At 34.4% G+C, this 16,302-nt stretch overlaps 1 protein-coding gene across 2 annotated transcripts in view; it reads right to left on the bottom strand.

Moving 5' to 3' along the window:
* AGPS (alkylglycerone phosphate synthase) overlaps positions 1–16,302 on the bottom strand; it is a 147,999-nt gene that overhangs the window by 101,934 nt on the left and 29,763 nt on the right. For both annotated transcript variants that reach the window (XM_064586738.1, XM_045868459.3), the window contains exons 2-3: positions 14,030–14,119; positions 1,575–1,665 (exon numbers count right to left, since the gene is read on the bottom strand). In XM_064586738.1, coding sequence (XP_064442808.1) covers positions 1,575–1,665; positions 14,030–14,119 — 181 coding nt within the window. The remainder of the gene's footprint in view (positions 1–1,574; positions 1,666–14,029; positions 14,120–16,302) is intronic.

Here is a 16,302-nt window from a genome sequence, read left to right as displayed (position 1 = left end):
AACATAATTATAACTTGATACTTAATTTCAACTACTAGGTAAGCTGGAAAAAAAAAAATCTTTAAAGCTAGGCAACACTGGGGAAGTCACCCAACTTCTCTGGGCCTTGGCTTCTTCATCTGTTAAATGAGATTATCACCACTAAATTTATACAGCTACTAAGGAAGAAAGGTTAAATGTCATAATTTTTGTGAAAAGCACCAAAAACCTGCCTACCATATAAGAAAAGACTGGCCAAATCAAATCTGCTATCAAAAAAAAAGCTATGATATAGTATTTGGAAAAAAGAAAATATAAGCATGTATAAAACATATGTATGATATTTATATAGTGTTAGTATCTTATTAAAGGGTCTATATTTAATATTCAATTATATGAGAAATGTTTATTAAGTGTGTGTTATATGCTAGGCACTGTTCTAGGCCTTGGGGATACAGCAGTGAGATAATCAGGGAAAAAAAATTTGACCTCAAGGAATTTATGCTATAGTGAAAAGAAATGACCATAAGAACCCCAACAAAACATACATATTACTATCTTGTTATTAAAAAGAGAAAAGGGCTCAAACTCAGAAAAAAAGTGCATGTAAAACTGGTGAAATTTCTGAATACGGTATACAGATTGCATCAATGTAAAAAAAAAAAGTAACTACAAATAGTCAAAAGAAAGAATTAAGGAAATAAGAGATCTTTTACGAAAAGTTGAAAGAATTTGGTTTAGGAGGAGTAAGAATTAGTTGTCTACATAATTTACTTAGTAGAATAAAATGTAACTGTGGAATTAGGAATAAATCAAATAAGTACTTGCTGAATACTTATAGTCCTGAATAACGTGTTGGATACAGTAGAGAATATAGTATAAGATACGGGCCCTGAACTTATGGAACTTACAGCCAATTTAGAGGGACATGCAGAATACCATGGCATAGCAAACAAATAATAATAAACATAATAACATAAAGAAATGCTATTTTGTTAGTTTGATATGAATACAGTTTAAAGTTTTTTAACCCTAGCTTAAGAAAAGTAAAACTACATGAACTTTATCAAATTTTTACTTTTTTGTAAGTCTTCTAACCTTCTAAATGCTTTGATATTAAATGTAACATTATATTTTTATTTCAAATTATCCCATATTAATCCTGGATTACTGTCAGTCCATTAAATATTCTAAAATTAATAGCAACTTATAATATTTTTCTAAGAGTCCACCCACAGAAATAGTTCATTTGCACTTCACTACCACCCTAAAAATAACAGACAGTTATTGCTCTCATTTCTCAAATTAGGAATAACTGAGGCTCAGAGAAGATAAATAGTTTACCAGACAAATTTCAGATAAATTCTGAGATTAGGATCTAGATCTGTGATGCTGAAAAGTCATCCCTAGAAAACCTAGCAAGGCCAATAAAACTAGTAAAGTTCTTAACAAAAAAATCACAACAAATGCATTAAAGCAATTATAACAAATTACAAAGATAAATCTAACTGATCTGGGATTAAACACATGTCCATGCACACACAGACACACCCACACAGACTTAAGCATATTAGTAATCATTCTTATTTGCTTACTTTAGAGGTAGTTTTATGCTCCACACTTACTCCAAGGGTATTTTGAATCCAGTCTTTAAAAGTTGGTAAAACCATACCACTAAGAGGATACCTAAGATTACAAAGAAGATAAAACATTAGAGTAAGGAATCTTCTTTTAAATTTAAATCTTAGCTTTGGCTTCTAGTAATGGTCAAGTAGTTCCTATCAAAACAACACGCCCCCCCCCCCCCCCCACATATAATCTCTGGAGAAAAACAAAACACTCTGAAGGCAGTACGGACAGATAAAAGCAGGCAATAACAGGGGGAAGGGGATGTGATACACTTAGAAAAAGGAAACAGCATTACACGAGTTTCCAGAGTCTTTTTATTTTTATTTTTTTAAAGATTTTATTTATTTGACAGAGAGAGATACAGCGAGAGGAGGAACACAAGCAGGGGGAGTGGGAGAGGGAGAAGCAGGCTTCCTGCCGAGCAGAGAGCCCGATACGGGGCTCGATCCCAGGACCCTGGGACCATGACCTGAGCTGAAGGCAGATGCTTAACGACTGAGCCACCCAGGCGCCCTAGGGTCTTTTTATTTTTAAAACAGGTTTTAGACTGAGGGACAGCCCAGCTGGTACCATAAAAGGAAACAAAAATACAGAAAATCTATTGTCTTCCTGCCTTGAAAAACCAGAAGGCAGTGTTTGCAGTGAACACAACAGCTCGGAAGAGTATAGAGAAATCACAGAAAAGGAGAGAGTCAGAGAGTGATGTATGTATAAACTCTGTCCAAATGCCTAGCTGACCTTGAATTACATGTGTATGGAGCAGACTTGAAGCAGCCCAACTAAGCTTAAAAGAACTCAGTTGCTCATCACCACAGAGAGAAATAGGAATTTGAGAATAGTCAAGTTAACTATTTGATGTTAAAAAAATAAGTAAAGCCCTTTCAGAAGAACATAATAGAATACAGAGTTTCTACAATAGCCATTAACACTGTCCAAGATGTACTCCAAAATTACTAGACACAAATAAACAAGAAACTGTAATCCATAATCAAGAGAAAGGGTAATTGGGGCACCTGGGTGGCTCAGATGGTTAATTGTCTGCCTTCGGCTCAGGTCATGATCCTGGGGTCCTGGGATCGAGCCCCACATCAGGCTCCTGGCTCAGCAGGGAGCCTGCTTCTCCCTCTCCCTCTGCCTCTCCCCCTGCTCATGCTCTCTCTCTCTGTGTATCTCTGTGCCTCAAATGAATAAATAAAATCTTTAAAAAAAAAAAGAGAGAGAGAGAAAGGGTAATAAATAGGGACTGACTGTAAGAAGATCTAAGACTGACCCTAAGAAGATCTAAGATCTACTAAGGCCCTAAGTAGCACACAACCATTTTAAAACAGCTATAACTATGTTAAAGGACAAAAGGGAAACTATGTTCCCAGTAAGAAAGAAAAAAAATCTCAGCAGAGAAACAGAAACTATAAAAAGAAAAAAATAGGAATTCTATAATTAAAACTCTTAAAAATTCATTGAAAGAACAGAAGGGCAGACTGGAGATGTCAGTGAATGTATAGGTAAAGCAATAAAACATACAATCTGAAGGGCAGAGAAAAAGATTGAAAAAATAAACAGAGTTTCAAAGACCTATGGAACAACAGCAAAAGACTAACATATATATAATATACATAACATACATACAGAGTCCCAAGAAAAAGGAAAAAAAAAAAGGAGGGAAATGGAGTAAAAGGGTATTTGAAGAAATAATGGCAAAAAGTTTCCAAATTTGATGAAAGACATACATTTATAAATTCAAGAAGGCCAGAAGACACTAAGATGATAAATGCAAAGAAACTCACACTACACACATCATAGTCAAATTGCAATTTAGTATATGTGCTGCCGAAGCGAGCACAGTCAAACTGCAATTTAAAAGAAAGAGAAAAAGAGGGAGAAAGAAAATGTTAAAAGCATCTAGAGAAAAATGACACATTACATACAATGTAATAACAATAAAAATTATGACCAGCTTCTCATCAGAAACAGTGAAGCCCAGGAAAAAACTGAACATTTTTAAAGTGCTGGAAGAAAAAGAATGTCAACCTAGAATTCTGTATCTGGTGAAAATATACTTCAAAACTAAAAGTTAACTAAGACATTTTCAGATGAAAACTGAGAGAACCTGGTGCCAGCAGACCTACACTACAAGAAATGCTAAAGTGATTTCTATAGGCTGAAGGGAAATACAACACTTAATATAAACTGAAATTCTTCAAGACAGGATAATAACAGAAAGAGTAAATATGTGGGTAAATATAAATGACTATTTTTTCTTAATTTCTTTCCAATATTTATGACTTTCAAAAATTCTATCATGGAACTAGAGGGTATTATGCTAAGCGAAACCAGTCAATCAGAGAAAGACAATTATATGATCTCATTCATATGTGGAATTTAAGAAATAAAACAGAGGACCATAGGGGAAGAGAGGAAAAAATAAAACAAAATGAAACCAGAGAAGGAGACAAACCATAAGAGACTCAACCATAGGAAATAAACTGAGGTTTGCGGGGGGGGGGGGGGGTAGGCAGAGGGAGGGGTAACTGGGTGATGGACATTAAGAAGGGCATGTGATGTAATGAGCACTGGGTATTATATATATAAGACTGATGAATCACAGACCTGTACCTCTGAAACCAATAATACATTATATGTTAATTAACTGAATTAAAATAACAAATATAAAAAATAGCAAAAAAACAAAAACAAAATTCTATCACTGTGTCATAGAGTTTATGATATGACAACTATAAAAAGAACACGGAATAGTAAATAAACCTATAGATTTGCAAGATACTTAGATTTTACATGAAGTTGTACAAGAAATTTAAAACACACAAAAGAGCTCTATAGAATAGGAAGAGTACGGAAAAAACTAGATTTGCTACTCTCATTTTTTTTCCTATATTTTCCATCCCAATCCTTAAACAGTTTATATGAAATATGAACATTATTTTATATAAACAAGAAATCCTAAATTTTATTCATTTATTTTATTTATTTATATAAACATATATGTGTGTGTGCATGTGTGTGTGTACATATATATGAGAAGATTGATGCAGAAAACTCAAGTACTTAGAAATCCAGCTTTTCAGTTTTGGAAATACTTGCCAGAGGTGGCAAAATATTAAATAACAATAAGTGCTAAAAATAAAGAGATAAAATAAGTATCCTACCCTAGATTAGTATAGTGAAGAAGGCTGATATGCAAACAGTAATGATCCAATGTGTTATAACAGCACTAATATAATAGCTCTCTGAAAAGACCAAAACAACATTTTAAAATGTGTATTTTAAAACAGTACTTTAAACTTTTCACTTAAATAAACACATAGCATTTTCATGTGCCAGGCATTGTTCTAAGTGTTTTATGTATATTAACTTAAAATAATGTTATGAGGTTGGTGCTATTATCCCTATTTTATAGATGAGGAAGGTAAAGCACAGAAATTAACTTAAGATGTTAAGTAAGTTAAGTAACTTAATCAAGGTCACATAGCTAGTAAAGTTACAAAACAGGATCTGAACCAGGTAATAAATAAGGCTTCAGTCTGTGTTTTTAACCACTATACGATGCTGCCCTTAGTCTGATTCTTCCCTTACCACCATTCCAAGTGAGACCATTATTCTAAAATTCTTTATGAATGATTATTTATAAAATCATTGTACCTATATTCAGTAAATTTTTTCACTATCATGTTCTTGCAACTTCTCTACTCCCCCAACAAAATGATGATGGGACAGCCAAATAAAACTATATTATAGTTGCTTTATTTTTATTTGATTTTATAAATATTTTACTTATAAAATATTGAAGTACGATATACATTAAAAAATATAGACAAGTTTAGAGCTGAATTTTTACAAAGTAAACCTCCCACGTAATCAGCATTCAGATCCAGAAATAGAACACTTACCACTACCCAAGAAACACTCCCCTCCATGCCCTTTCCAGGCATACCACGTTCCCTCACACCAAAAGAACCACTATCCTGTTAACATTACAGAGTAATTTTGACTGTTTTTGAGCTTTATATAAATGAAATCATATGAAATGTACTCTTTTGTGTTAGCCCTCTTTTGCTCAAATATATTTGTGAGATTCATCTATGTTGATACATGTTGTTAACATTCATTCATTTCAATGGCTTAATTCCACTGTGTGAGTATAGCAGTTTCTTTATCCACTGTACTGTTGATAGACAATAGTGTTATTTAGTTTTTGGTGCATGCAGGAACATTCTTGAACTTGTTTTCTGAAGAATGTATCACATTTTTCTGACAGGTATATAACTAGAGTGGAATTTCCAGGCCATCGTCTATGCATATGTTCAACTTTAGTAGGTATTGGTAGATAAGTTTTCCAATATGTTTACCACTAACAATGATATATGGACTTAATTCCACATCCTTCCCACACTTGGTGCTATAGTTCTTTTTAATGCGAAACATTCTACTGGTAATCTCTTAACCATTTTAATTTGAATTTCATTGGTTACGTATGGGTTTGAGTTTCTATTCATGTATCTATTGTCCATTCGGATATTCTGTTTTCACTGCCAGTTCATCTTTTGCTCATTTTCCTATTGGGTTACTATTGTTTTCTCATCGATGTATAAGAATTATTTATATAGGGGCACCTGGGTGGCTCAGTCGGTTAAGCGTCTGCCTTTGGCTCAGGTCATGATCCCAGGGTCCTGGGATCAAGCCCCGCATCAGGCTCCTTGCTCAGCGAGAAGCCTGCTTCTCCCTCTCCCACTCCCCCTGCTTGTGTTCCCTCTTTCACTGTCTCTCTCTCTGTCAAATAAATAAATAAAATCTTAAAAAAAAAATTATTTATATATTCTGAAATCAAGGATGTATGTATTAAATATTTTCTCTTGCTATGACTTGTCTTTCATTCTCTTAAGGGAGTCTTTTGATGAAAAGGAGTTGTATATTTTAATATTATCTGATTCATTTTCTTCCTTTATAAAAGTTAACACATTTTGTTCTCTGCTTTTTGACAACCTCAAATTCAGAAAGACATTCTGTATATTCTCCTAGCAATTTTACAGTTTTAGCTTATACATTTAGGTCTACAATCTATTTGGAATTGATCTCTGTATCTGATATGAAGTAACATCAAAATTAATTTTTTCCAAGATGATAGTTTAAATGGCCCTATAGCAATCTTTATTTCCTGTGTGTGCGTGTGCGTGTGTGTGTGTGTGTTTAAATGGAGAAAAGAAGAAGTACTCTAGTAGTCACTATCCATTCCAGATCAAAAAACAATTTAAAAAATAATAATAATTAAACTAATACTGACAACAAATCAGAATAAACAATAAATTGGTCTTAACATCTATGTGAGGCAAGTTATTTAAAAAGTTCAAAGTATAATGTTTGCTCAAGGTTATTTCCCACTCATTTCATCAGAGCTTGAGAACTGGCAAAGCAAAACTAGTCTGAAAAGATTACTTTGATTTCACAAAGATAGAAATTTTAAAAAGCCAGGGGGTAATATATAAACTCTGTACCGAAGTTAAATATATGTTTATAATAATGCAGAATTCAGTATTTAAAAAGCTGGTATTAAGCCCCATCTAAAGGAATGTTTAATCGGAAGTGACAAAAAGCACTCATTTTATCATGTAATTTTAACAGTTACACAGCAAGGGTTGAGTGGGTGTTACTCCTCATGTTAACTTCAAATTATACAACAAAAATCCTGTCTAAAGTTGTCAAATCAGTCTTTACATAAACATTAACAAAACAAAAATGACGGTGGAAAGGAAAAAAACATGAAGAACGCATGTTTTAATCAAACAAGTTTCTTCATGTTAAAAAATCACAAGTGCTAAAATCAAACTGAAATGGTATGTTTGAAGTACTATATTATAATACCTTTTTCATAAATCTAAGGAAATTGAAATGAAACAGTATGGGACTCATAGCTAAAACAACTACAGATAGTCATTCAGCATATAAAATCTTCTTCATTTCAACTGAGGTAAAAATACAAATTCTGGAAAGCTGATTACTAACAGATATGCAATTGTGTGTTAGTAATGTCCTACAAAAGGACCAATTTGGAACTATTAGGTTTTATTTATTTATTTATTTATTTTAATTTTATTATGTTATGTTAGTCACCATACATCATTAGTTTTTGATGTTAGTGATCTACGATCCATTGTTTTCGTATAACACCCAGTGCTCCATGCAGTACGTGCCCTCCTTAATACCCATCACCGGGCTAACCAGCCCCCCCACCCCCTCCCCTCTAAAACCCTGCTTGGAACTATTAGGTTTTAATACTGGGTCTTTATACATTAAGTGTACAATTAATCTGGGTCTCCATATATATTAGACCTTTGATATTCATGACAGAATCATACTCAGACCTTTCTGAATCCCTTAATTCACAAATAACTTTATCCATAAAATAAAAAAGTGACCACCTTCAAGATACTTGAATTAATAGATACAGAGTTGGTGTTTCTGCCATGTGTAAAATTTAAAATTACATTCTACCATTAAGACAAACACAATACATTTTCATATCTGAATGCACAGTATTTCAGACTCTGAAGAAGTATCTTGTGTGCAGAATATTTGATTTAAGACTTTGCTCCCTGATTGGGGTGCCTGGCTGGCTCACTTGTTAAGCGTCTGCCTTCAGCTCAGGTCATGATCTCAGGGTCCTGGGATTGAGCCCTGAGTCAGGCTCCCTGCTCAGCAGGGAGCCTGCTTCTCCCTCTCCCTCTGCCCCACCCCCAAAAGTGTGTGCGCACTAGCGTGCTCTCTCTCTCAAATAAATAAAATCTTTAAGAAGAAAAAAGAAAGACTATGTTTCTTTAAAAAAAAAAAAAAGACTGTGCTCCATTATCTATAATTCCTGCACAAAACACACAGTTCAAAAAATCATGTCAGAATGTAAACCTTCCAACTGTACTTTTTCTTGCATCTAATGCCCTGGGATTTGAAAAACAGTAAAGGAAGCCTGACTTAATAATCATAAAGCCTAGCATACTGCCAAAGGTTCTAAAAATCTCACAAAATATCATGAAGTGAAAATGAAAACTTTGAAGTCAAAGAAGTAAATTGACTGAAAAGAAACATTATAAGAAAAGTTAAAGGAATTAGAGGTTTTTAATTTAAGAAACAGCCATGTAATAACTTGATTATTACATTACACTAAAATAATTTAGGTTTACATTCAAAACTATAAACAAGCATTTAACACTCATAAGATTGCACTGAGTATTGCAGGACACGAAGAATTGGTATTATAACTGTTAAGAAACAACCTGAAAGAAAGAGAGAGAGAGAGAGAGAGGGAGGGAGGGAGGGAGGAAGGAAGGAAGGAAGGAAGGAAGGAAGGAAGGAAGAAAAATTAATTTACAACCTAGTTTGGTCAAAGCTACAAAGACACTTGATTGGTAGGATGAATATATGGGCAAGAAACATGCAACTTTTGCCAGAAATGTGGTAAGAGGAAAGCCAGGTACCTATACCAATTATTGAAACAGAAATGGATCTTTAATCACAATTGAAGATGAGTTTGAGAATTTGAGAATTAAGAAATGGTTCACATGTAAAATACAAGGTGAGATCAACTCATCACATTCCCTCAGAACAGAATTAAACTATATTGTAGAAGATACAGAAATAGGGGAAGCACTCAAGACCAAAGAAATCACTGTGTGGAAAGAAAATTCTGTGAATATAAATATATAAGAAAGAAGTACACACACATCAGTATGAACTGTGACTAAAGACAAAGTACTCTCACTCTGCAGCAGTGCACAGTGGCAGCAAAACCATCTATAGATACAACAATCTATCCTCAGAGTGAGTTCCATAATAATTGCTAAGCAATTTAAAAATTTTTTTCTAATCAGATAAAACTTTAATGAAAAATTTGCCACTGAAAACATAAAGTACAACAAACCAAAACAAATTCTCTCCATTTAAACACTAACTTGTGCTTTGTAAGCACCAATTAATGTTTAATACCTTTAAAGTCAATGAATAATGACACTTTTCAAAAATTTTAGTTTGTAGAAATGTGTAGCATTAGCTCTGAAGTATTGCCTTCTGCTGTTTAAACCCAGAAGGACTCAATTCATCTATTATCTAGAAGGAGTAAGAATGGCAAGATAATAAACCTAAGGATTTATAACCTGACAAACTGTAAATATGTTCAGAAGACTGTGTTCAGGAAAAAGCTTCAGATTTTTCCCAAAGATCTCTAACAGTTTATAATAATTGCTTCTAATTTAATGGCTGGAGTGCTTGCTTCGGCAGCACATATACTAATTTAATGGCTGGGTTTGAAATGTCAGTGTTACCCTCCCAAAAATATACACAATCAACCACATTTGCTTATAAAAATTTCTTACCTTTTCAATGTCTTTGGATCAGAAATAAGGGAACCCCTATAAATTTTCATTGAAACTCACCCTTGGTTTCTGGCACCTAAGAATTCCCCTTTCTTCCCAGCTCTGTTTTATATCTTTCTTAGGATATCTTACTCATGTTTTCTATGCAGTTACAGAGAACAAAAGATATGTAATTTGTTCAGTCCACTACAATGCCAGAATAAAAAGTCTTTACAAAGAATTTCAAAAACTGTCCTCACAGTCTAATATTATTAATACAAGAGGGTGAATTAATGGGGCGCCTGGGTGGCTCAGTTGTTAAGCATCTGCCTTCGGCTCAGGTCATGATCCCAGAGTCCTGGGATCAAGCCCCGTATTGGGCTCCCCGCTCGACGGGAGGCCTGCTTCTCCCTCTCCCCCTGCTCATATTCCCTCTCTCATTGTCTCTCTGTCTTATAAATAAATAAATAAAATCTTTAAAAAAAAGGGGGGGGTGAATTAATACTGTTCAGCCTAATCAGTGTATTCTTGTAACTCATCCTTTCTAGTCATAAATTCCATTTTCTCTTTTAAGAATATCACAGCCTAGGGGCGCCTGGGTGGCTCAGATGGTTGGGTGTCTGCCTTCAGCTCAGGTCGTGGTCCCAGGGTCCTGGGATCGAGCCCCACATCGGGCTCCTGGCTCAGCAGGGGGCCTGCTTCTCCCTCTCCCTCTGCCTCTCCCCCTGCTCATGCTCTCTATCTCTCTATCTCTGTGTCTAAAATGAATAAATAAAATCTTTAAAAATAAATTTAAAAAAGAATATCACAACCTTCTTCTGCTTTTGCACTGTGCCTTTCACTGGAAAAACAGGAATTTCTGTCACAGGGTAATTTTTTACAATTTTTCTACTGTGCTAGTGTACAGCAGGTAGAAGGCTACTATAAAGTGCTCTCAGAGTTTGGAGAGAAAACAAGATCAATACAATAGATGAATATGGTTATCTGCAGAAGAACAGTACAACAGAAACAGCACAAGAACAAAGCTTAAAAACACTTGGGTTTTAATCCCAATTTCCTGCTGAGCAAGTGACCTCAAATAAGCTATTTAACCTCTCTCACCCTCAATCTCTTAATTCTTTTTAAGAAAATACCACTACCCATCTTAGGGTTATTTTAAGATAATTCAGTAGGCACTCAATTAAATAATAGCTATTATTATCTTAAAGAATATTTAAATGTTTTCTGATAAAAACCAGAGAAACCTACTAATTCAACCATTATCCCTAGGAGGCTAGACTAAATTTACAGAAAGCTATGATCCAATTCAATCCAGTTTATTATCCTGTCTATAACAAGGTAATGGTACTTCTGGAAGCACTAAAATGGGAACTGAATATTACTTAATTATTGGTTTTAGTTATTAAATAGTTTATGTAGTATATATTTAATCCTAGAGCATTTAAATTCCATTTCTGTATTTGGAGAATTGCCCTCTAGATGAGTCTTAGTGAGAAGCCAAGGCTACCTTCCACTAAAGCAAACGTGCCCAACATCGCTTTACAGGTCTCCCTTGTAGGCTCTGCCAGTCAGATGCACCCCATGCTCTTCCCTTTTCTCCCACTGGACCTGATTCAGGGGTTAATGCAAAGAAATGAAGGCTTTAAGGAACTAATTCTGGTTAGAGTGGCAGCAGCAGCAATCTTCCAAAGTCAGAAGCCAAACAAATACATTCTTTGGTTCTGTTACAACCTGGATAAAAGTCTCTCTTAAGACCCCTGAATCCCCTTTACTCTGAACCTATGCTCTCCAAACAATATATTTTATATTTTATATTCTATATATCTTAATACCATGAAGGGCATTAACAAGTGCTCTATCCACGGAAAAAGGAATAATCTAAACATAAATGAATATACCGGGTTTCTAATGTTTTTCATGAGTATATCATGAGTGTGGTACATGTGTCAGAACTCTACAGCCTGATCCTCTGTGAAAAATGACAAATCAAGTGCCAGAACACCTCAAATAGGAACCAGATTCCGAACCCATGGCACAAGTAAAATATAATTACTTGTGATATTTTCTGTGACAGATCATTCATTTCATACACATAGACTTCCAACACAAACTACTAAATAGCCATCAGTGCTCTACACAAGTCAGTAGGTGTCTAATGCTTTCAGTGGCACTGTGCACAAGTGACAATTTGCCCCCCTCCCATAAAATAAAGATGCCATACTTTCAAGGTCTGAAGAGAGAAAGAAATGAAGAGTGTCTGAGAGGAGAGGAAGTTGATTTTCTAAGTTCAGAAGATTTACTTTTTTCCCCCAGGAGAGTTTGCAAAGCCAGTTTTTACATACATAAGTTTCTACCATATTAGACATTATTCCATTTAAAACACAAAACACTCAACATTTAGAACACTGGTAAATTTAATTTTAACCAGAAATCCCTTCTACCTGAATTACACAATTTCTCAACTAAGCCTCCACCAACATGCTGCCCAGTCACACTTAAAAATGAGAATAAGAAGGGGCGCCTGGGTGGCTCAGTTGGTTAAGCGACTGCCTTCGGCTCAGGTCATGATCCTGGAGTCCCGGGATCGAGTCCCGCATCGGGCTCCCTGCTCAGCAGGGAGTCTGCTTCTCCCTCTGACCTTCCTCCTTCTCATGCTCTCTGTCTCTCATTCTCTCTCTCTCAAATAAATAAATAAAATCTTAAAAAAAAAAATTGGAATAAGAATACAGATATTTGTTTTTCCTATTAAAAAGCAAATGTCAAATGTACATTTCATACCTTTATTAAAATTAGTTTCTAATTACTACTCCTGAGGTTTTGTTTCAGGTACAAAGTATGTTTAAATCAGAAAACTGGAATGATTATGTTGCAAAGAGAATTTCTCCAAAGGAATAAAACTTTTCTCGCTGATATTTCAATATAATCACATACCAAAAATATTAACCTAAGCATATTAATGCCCAATAGATATTAAGTCAAAGCACAATACTGGAACAGATTCGAAATATATCTGATCCATTTTTTTTTTAAGATTTTATTTATTTATTTGACAGAGAGAGACAACGAGAGAGGGAACACAAGCAGGGGGAGTGGGAGAGGGAGCAGCTGGCCTCCCGCGGAGCAGGGAGCCCGACGCAGGGCTCGATCCCAGGACCCTGGGATCATGACCTGAGCCGAAGGCAGACGCTTAACGACTGAGCCACTCAGGTGCCCCAATAGGGTCAGTTCTTAAAATCAACTAAGAACTTACTTTACAATTCTGTCTGCATCTGGAATAGTAACAATACAAATATTCTTTAGAATTCTTATCCACACATTACCAAAAATATTTCAGAAATTTGGAAGTTACCACACAAATGATTGTTCTTTCTTCATCACTTCTTCCCTAATGTATCTCAGAAAACTAATTTTAAAAATACCATTTATGGGGCGCCTGGGTGGCTCAATCAGTTAAGGGTCTGCCTTAGGCCCAAGTCATGATCGCAGGGGCCTGGGATCAAGCCCTGGGCTCCCTGCTCAGCAGGGAGCCTGCTTCTCCCTCTCACTCTACCACCCACCCAACCCCCCTGCTTGTGCTCTCTGGCTCTCTTTCTCTGTCAAATATATAAATAAAATCTTTTTAAAAATTAAAATACTATTTATATTCACAAAGACCTAAAATTGCTCACTTTCCATAATAACCCACACCCAAAAGTAAAGTCCCAGTCCTAAAAATGGAGCTACTTTGAACAAGTCAATGGCATGGAGACTAGGTGGTGGGATGACTATAGGCCTTTTTGGATCCTGATTCAAACAAACTACCTATAAAATGGCATTTTTAGATATCAGGGGAAATGTGGATTGGATAATCAGATATAAAATTTCTCTTACTTTGAGGAGTATGATAATAGTATTATTATGATTATGTCAAAATGTTGATAACTTTAAATCAAGGGAGGAGTCATTATATTACCCTCTCTATTTTTATGTATGTCTATTATTTAACATAATAATGTTATTTATGTTTAAAATTTTTTATAGAAAGAAAGTGGGGGAAAAAGGAACAAAAGAATAAACCAACCAGTTACCTTTTCCCAGTCAACTCAACTTGGCCTTTTTTATTGAAGAAGAACTTGGAATCATTATATCCCCATCCATTCCATTTCATAACTTCTTGCCTGGTAATAATAAAAAAATATGTTAGACCTATGCTAAAATCTCGTAACTGAAGAGTATATCATTGATATTAACTTTTACAAGCATTTAAAAGACCTTATCCCATTAATATTACATTAGTTTAAATAATATATTAAAATGTCTACATATTAATCTTTTTAAATACAGAATCACTCTGATGAGCAGCACCTGCTTCACAAAGGGCAACAACTAAATTTAATGCATTCAAAGAAAAAAACGGAACGAGAGAAAAATATAGAGTATGCATCAATTTGTATATGTTACTAGTTTACATTATAGGATGGCCTAAAAAATTTTGCAATTAAAATAAAACTTGAGTAAGATGCAAATTTTTGCATATATTAGAAAAATCACAATTATTCATCTGCTATGATGAAAAAGACCAATTTACAGAGTAAGTTCTCTAGTAATGACACTCCTAGTAGCAGACACTTAATAAAATATATAAAAAATCTGAGAGTTGGGTTTACAAGCATTCTAAATCCTCCAACTTCCATGTAAATACCAATTTCTATCTTGACCTACATATTAACATAACAGTTAATGACTACACCAGTTTTTAGTATTCCAAAACAATATGGTATTCTGAATTTCTAAAATGCTAATATTTCATTGTCTTAGAAATCACTTTCATTAGAATCAGGGACTCAATGGGATGCCTGGGTGGCTCAGTAGGTTAAACATTTGCCTTCAGCTCAGGTCATGATCCCAGGGTCCTGGGACTGAATCCCACATCGGGCTCCCTGCTCAGCGGGGGGCCTGCTTCTCCCTCTGACAGCGGCTCCCCCAGCTTGTGCTCTCTCTCTGTCTTGCTCTGACAAATAAGTAAATAAAATCTTAAAAAAAAAAAAGACTCTTTAATTTTGAATATTACATAAGAATAGATAGGTCTAGGCCTGTGCAGAACACAATAAGCAACCACACTGAAGTATTCTACCAACATTTATTACATGTTTTAGCATGGTCCCCTAGTATATCTGGGCAACAAATTTTATTGCAAATTCAATTATGCAATCTATGATGAAAATACTTGAGGAAAACTTCTCTATACAGAAACTCATTTGCTGCATAAAAATTTCAAAATATATCACAAGAAAAAAATCTGTAAATATTTGTGGTGATGGTTAACTAGACTTACTGTGGTGATCTTTTCACAATATATACAAATCTTGAATCATTATATTGTACACCTAAAATTAATTACATGTCAAGTATATCTCAATTTTTTAAAATGTCAAAATAAACAAAGATGCACTCATTAGAAAGCATTCTAATTCTCCGTAACTCCCAAGGAAGAACAATATGTCAACTGACAAGCAAATTTTTTACTACAATCATAATTCTTCATCCAAATCAAAGACTTTTCAAACAAGTAGAACACTAACACAGCACAACTGAACCAAGTATAGGTTGTTAACTGGTCACTACCTATACATAAAACTGAGAAAAAGAAACTAGGCATGCTCTCTTTAAAACTAGTTTGCTATCAATAAAAACTCTAGTCCCTAAACGAAAACAAACTGTTCAAAAATATCTCAAGAGTATCAATCCAGAGATTGGATTTGTAAATGAGCCTGTTATGAACTCTCACCCAATGTTTTCTTCTGATTTCACATTCCTACCTCATTGTAGAGGGAGATTCTGGAAGAGAGCTTTTGGAAAAATCTCTACAGAAAAACCTCATGGCTAATGTCACCACTGACTTCCCATTTTCTTAAGATTACATTTTCTAAAAACCAATTAACTTATCATCTGCTTCACTTTTTTCGTAATTAATTCTCTTCACTTTTATGAAGTATAATTTACTTAATATTTTGTATTTCCATAATAATTTACATGAGGATGATACGTACATTTTAATTAACATTTTACTTAATGTTTTATAATATGGCATAAATTATTTGTGAAATGCATTTTATTAGTGGATTTAAACATTTGTCATGAAGTCTGTACTCTATAAAACAAAGTTTGGTGTCACACAAATAAATGCAAAAATACCAACATAATCATTTTGCTTTGGTATTACAATCACTAGGCACTGGGAAATTATTTCAGTACAGATGTTGAATTTGGTATGTTTACATAGCTTAACAATGAGAATCATTTTCCTTAATATGTTTAGAATTAAAAAAAAAATTATTCCCATATGGCCTCAAAGTAAAAA

Source organism: Mirounga angustirostris, unplaced genomic scaffold (genome assembly GCF_029215605.1).
Source record: "Mirounga angustirostris isolate CCGP_5_RB_7025 unplaced genomic scaffold, mMirAng1.0.hap1 SCAF_3, whole genome shotgun sequence".
Lineage (NCBI taxonomy): Eukaryota > Metazoa > Chordata > Mammalia > Carnivora > Phocidae > Mirounga > Mirounga angustirostris.
Note: the sequence above shows the minus strand (reverse complement) of the source record. Positions and strands in the feature narration are given on the sequence as shown.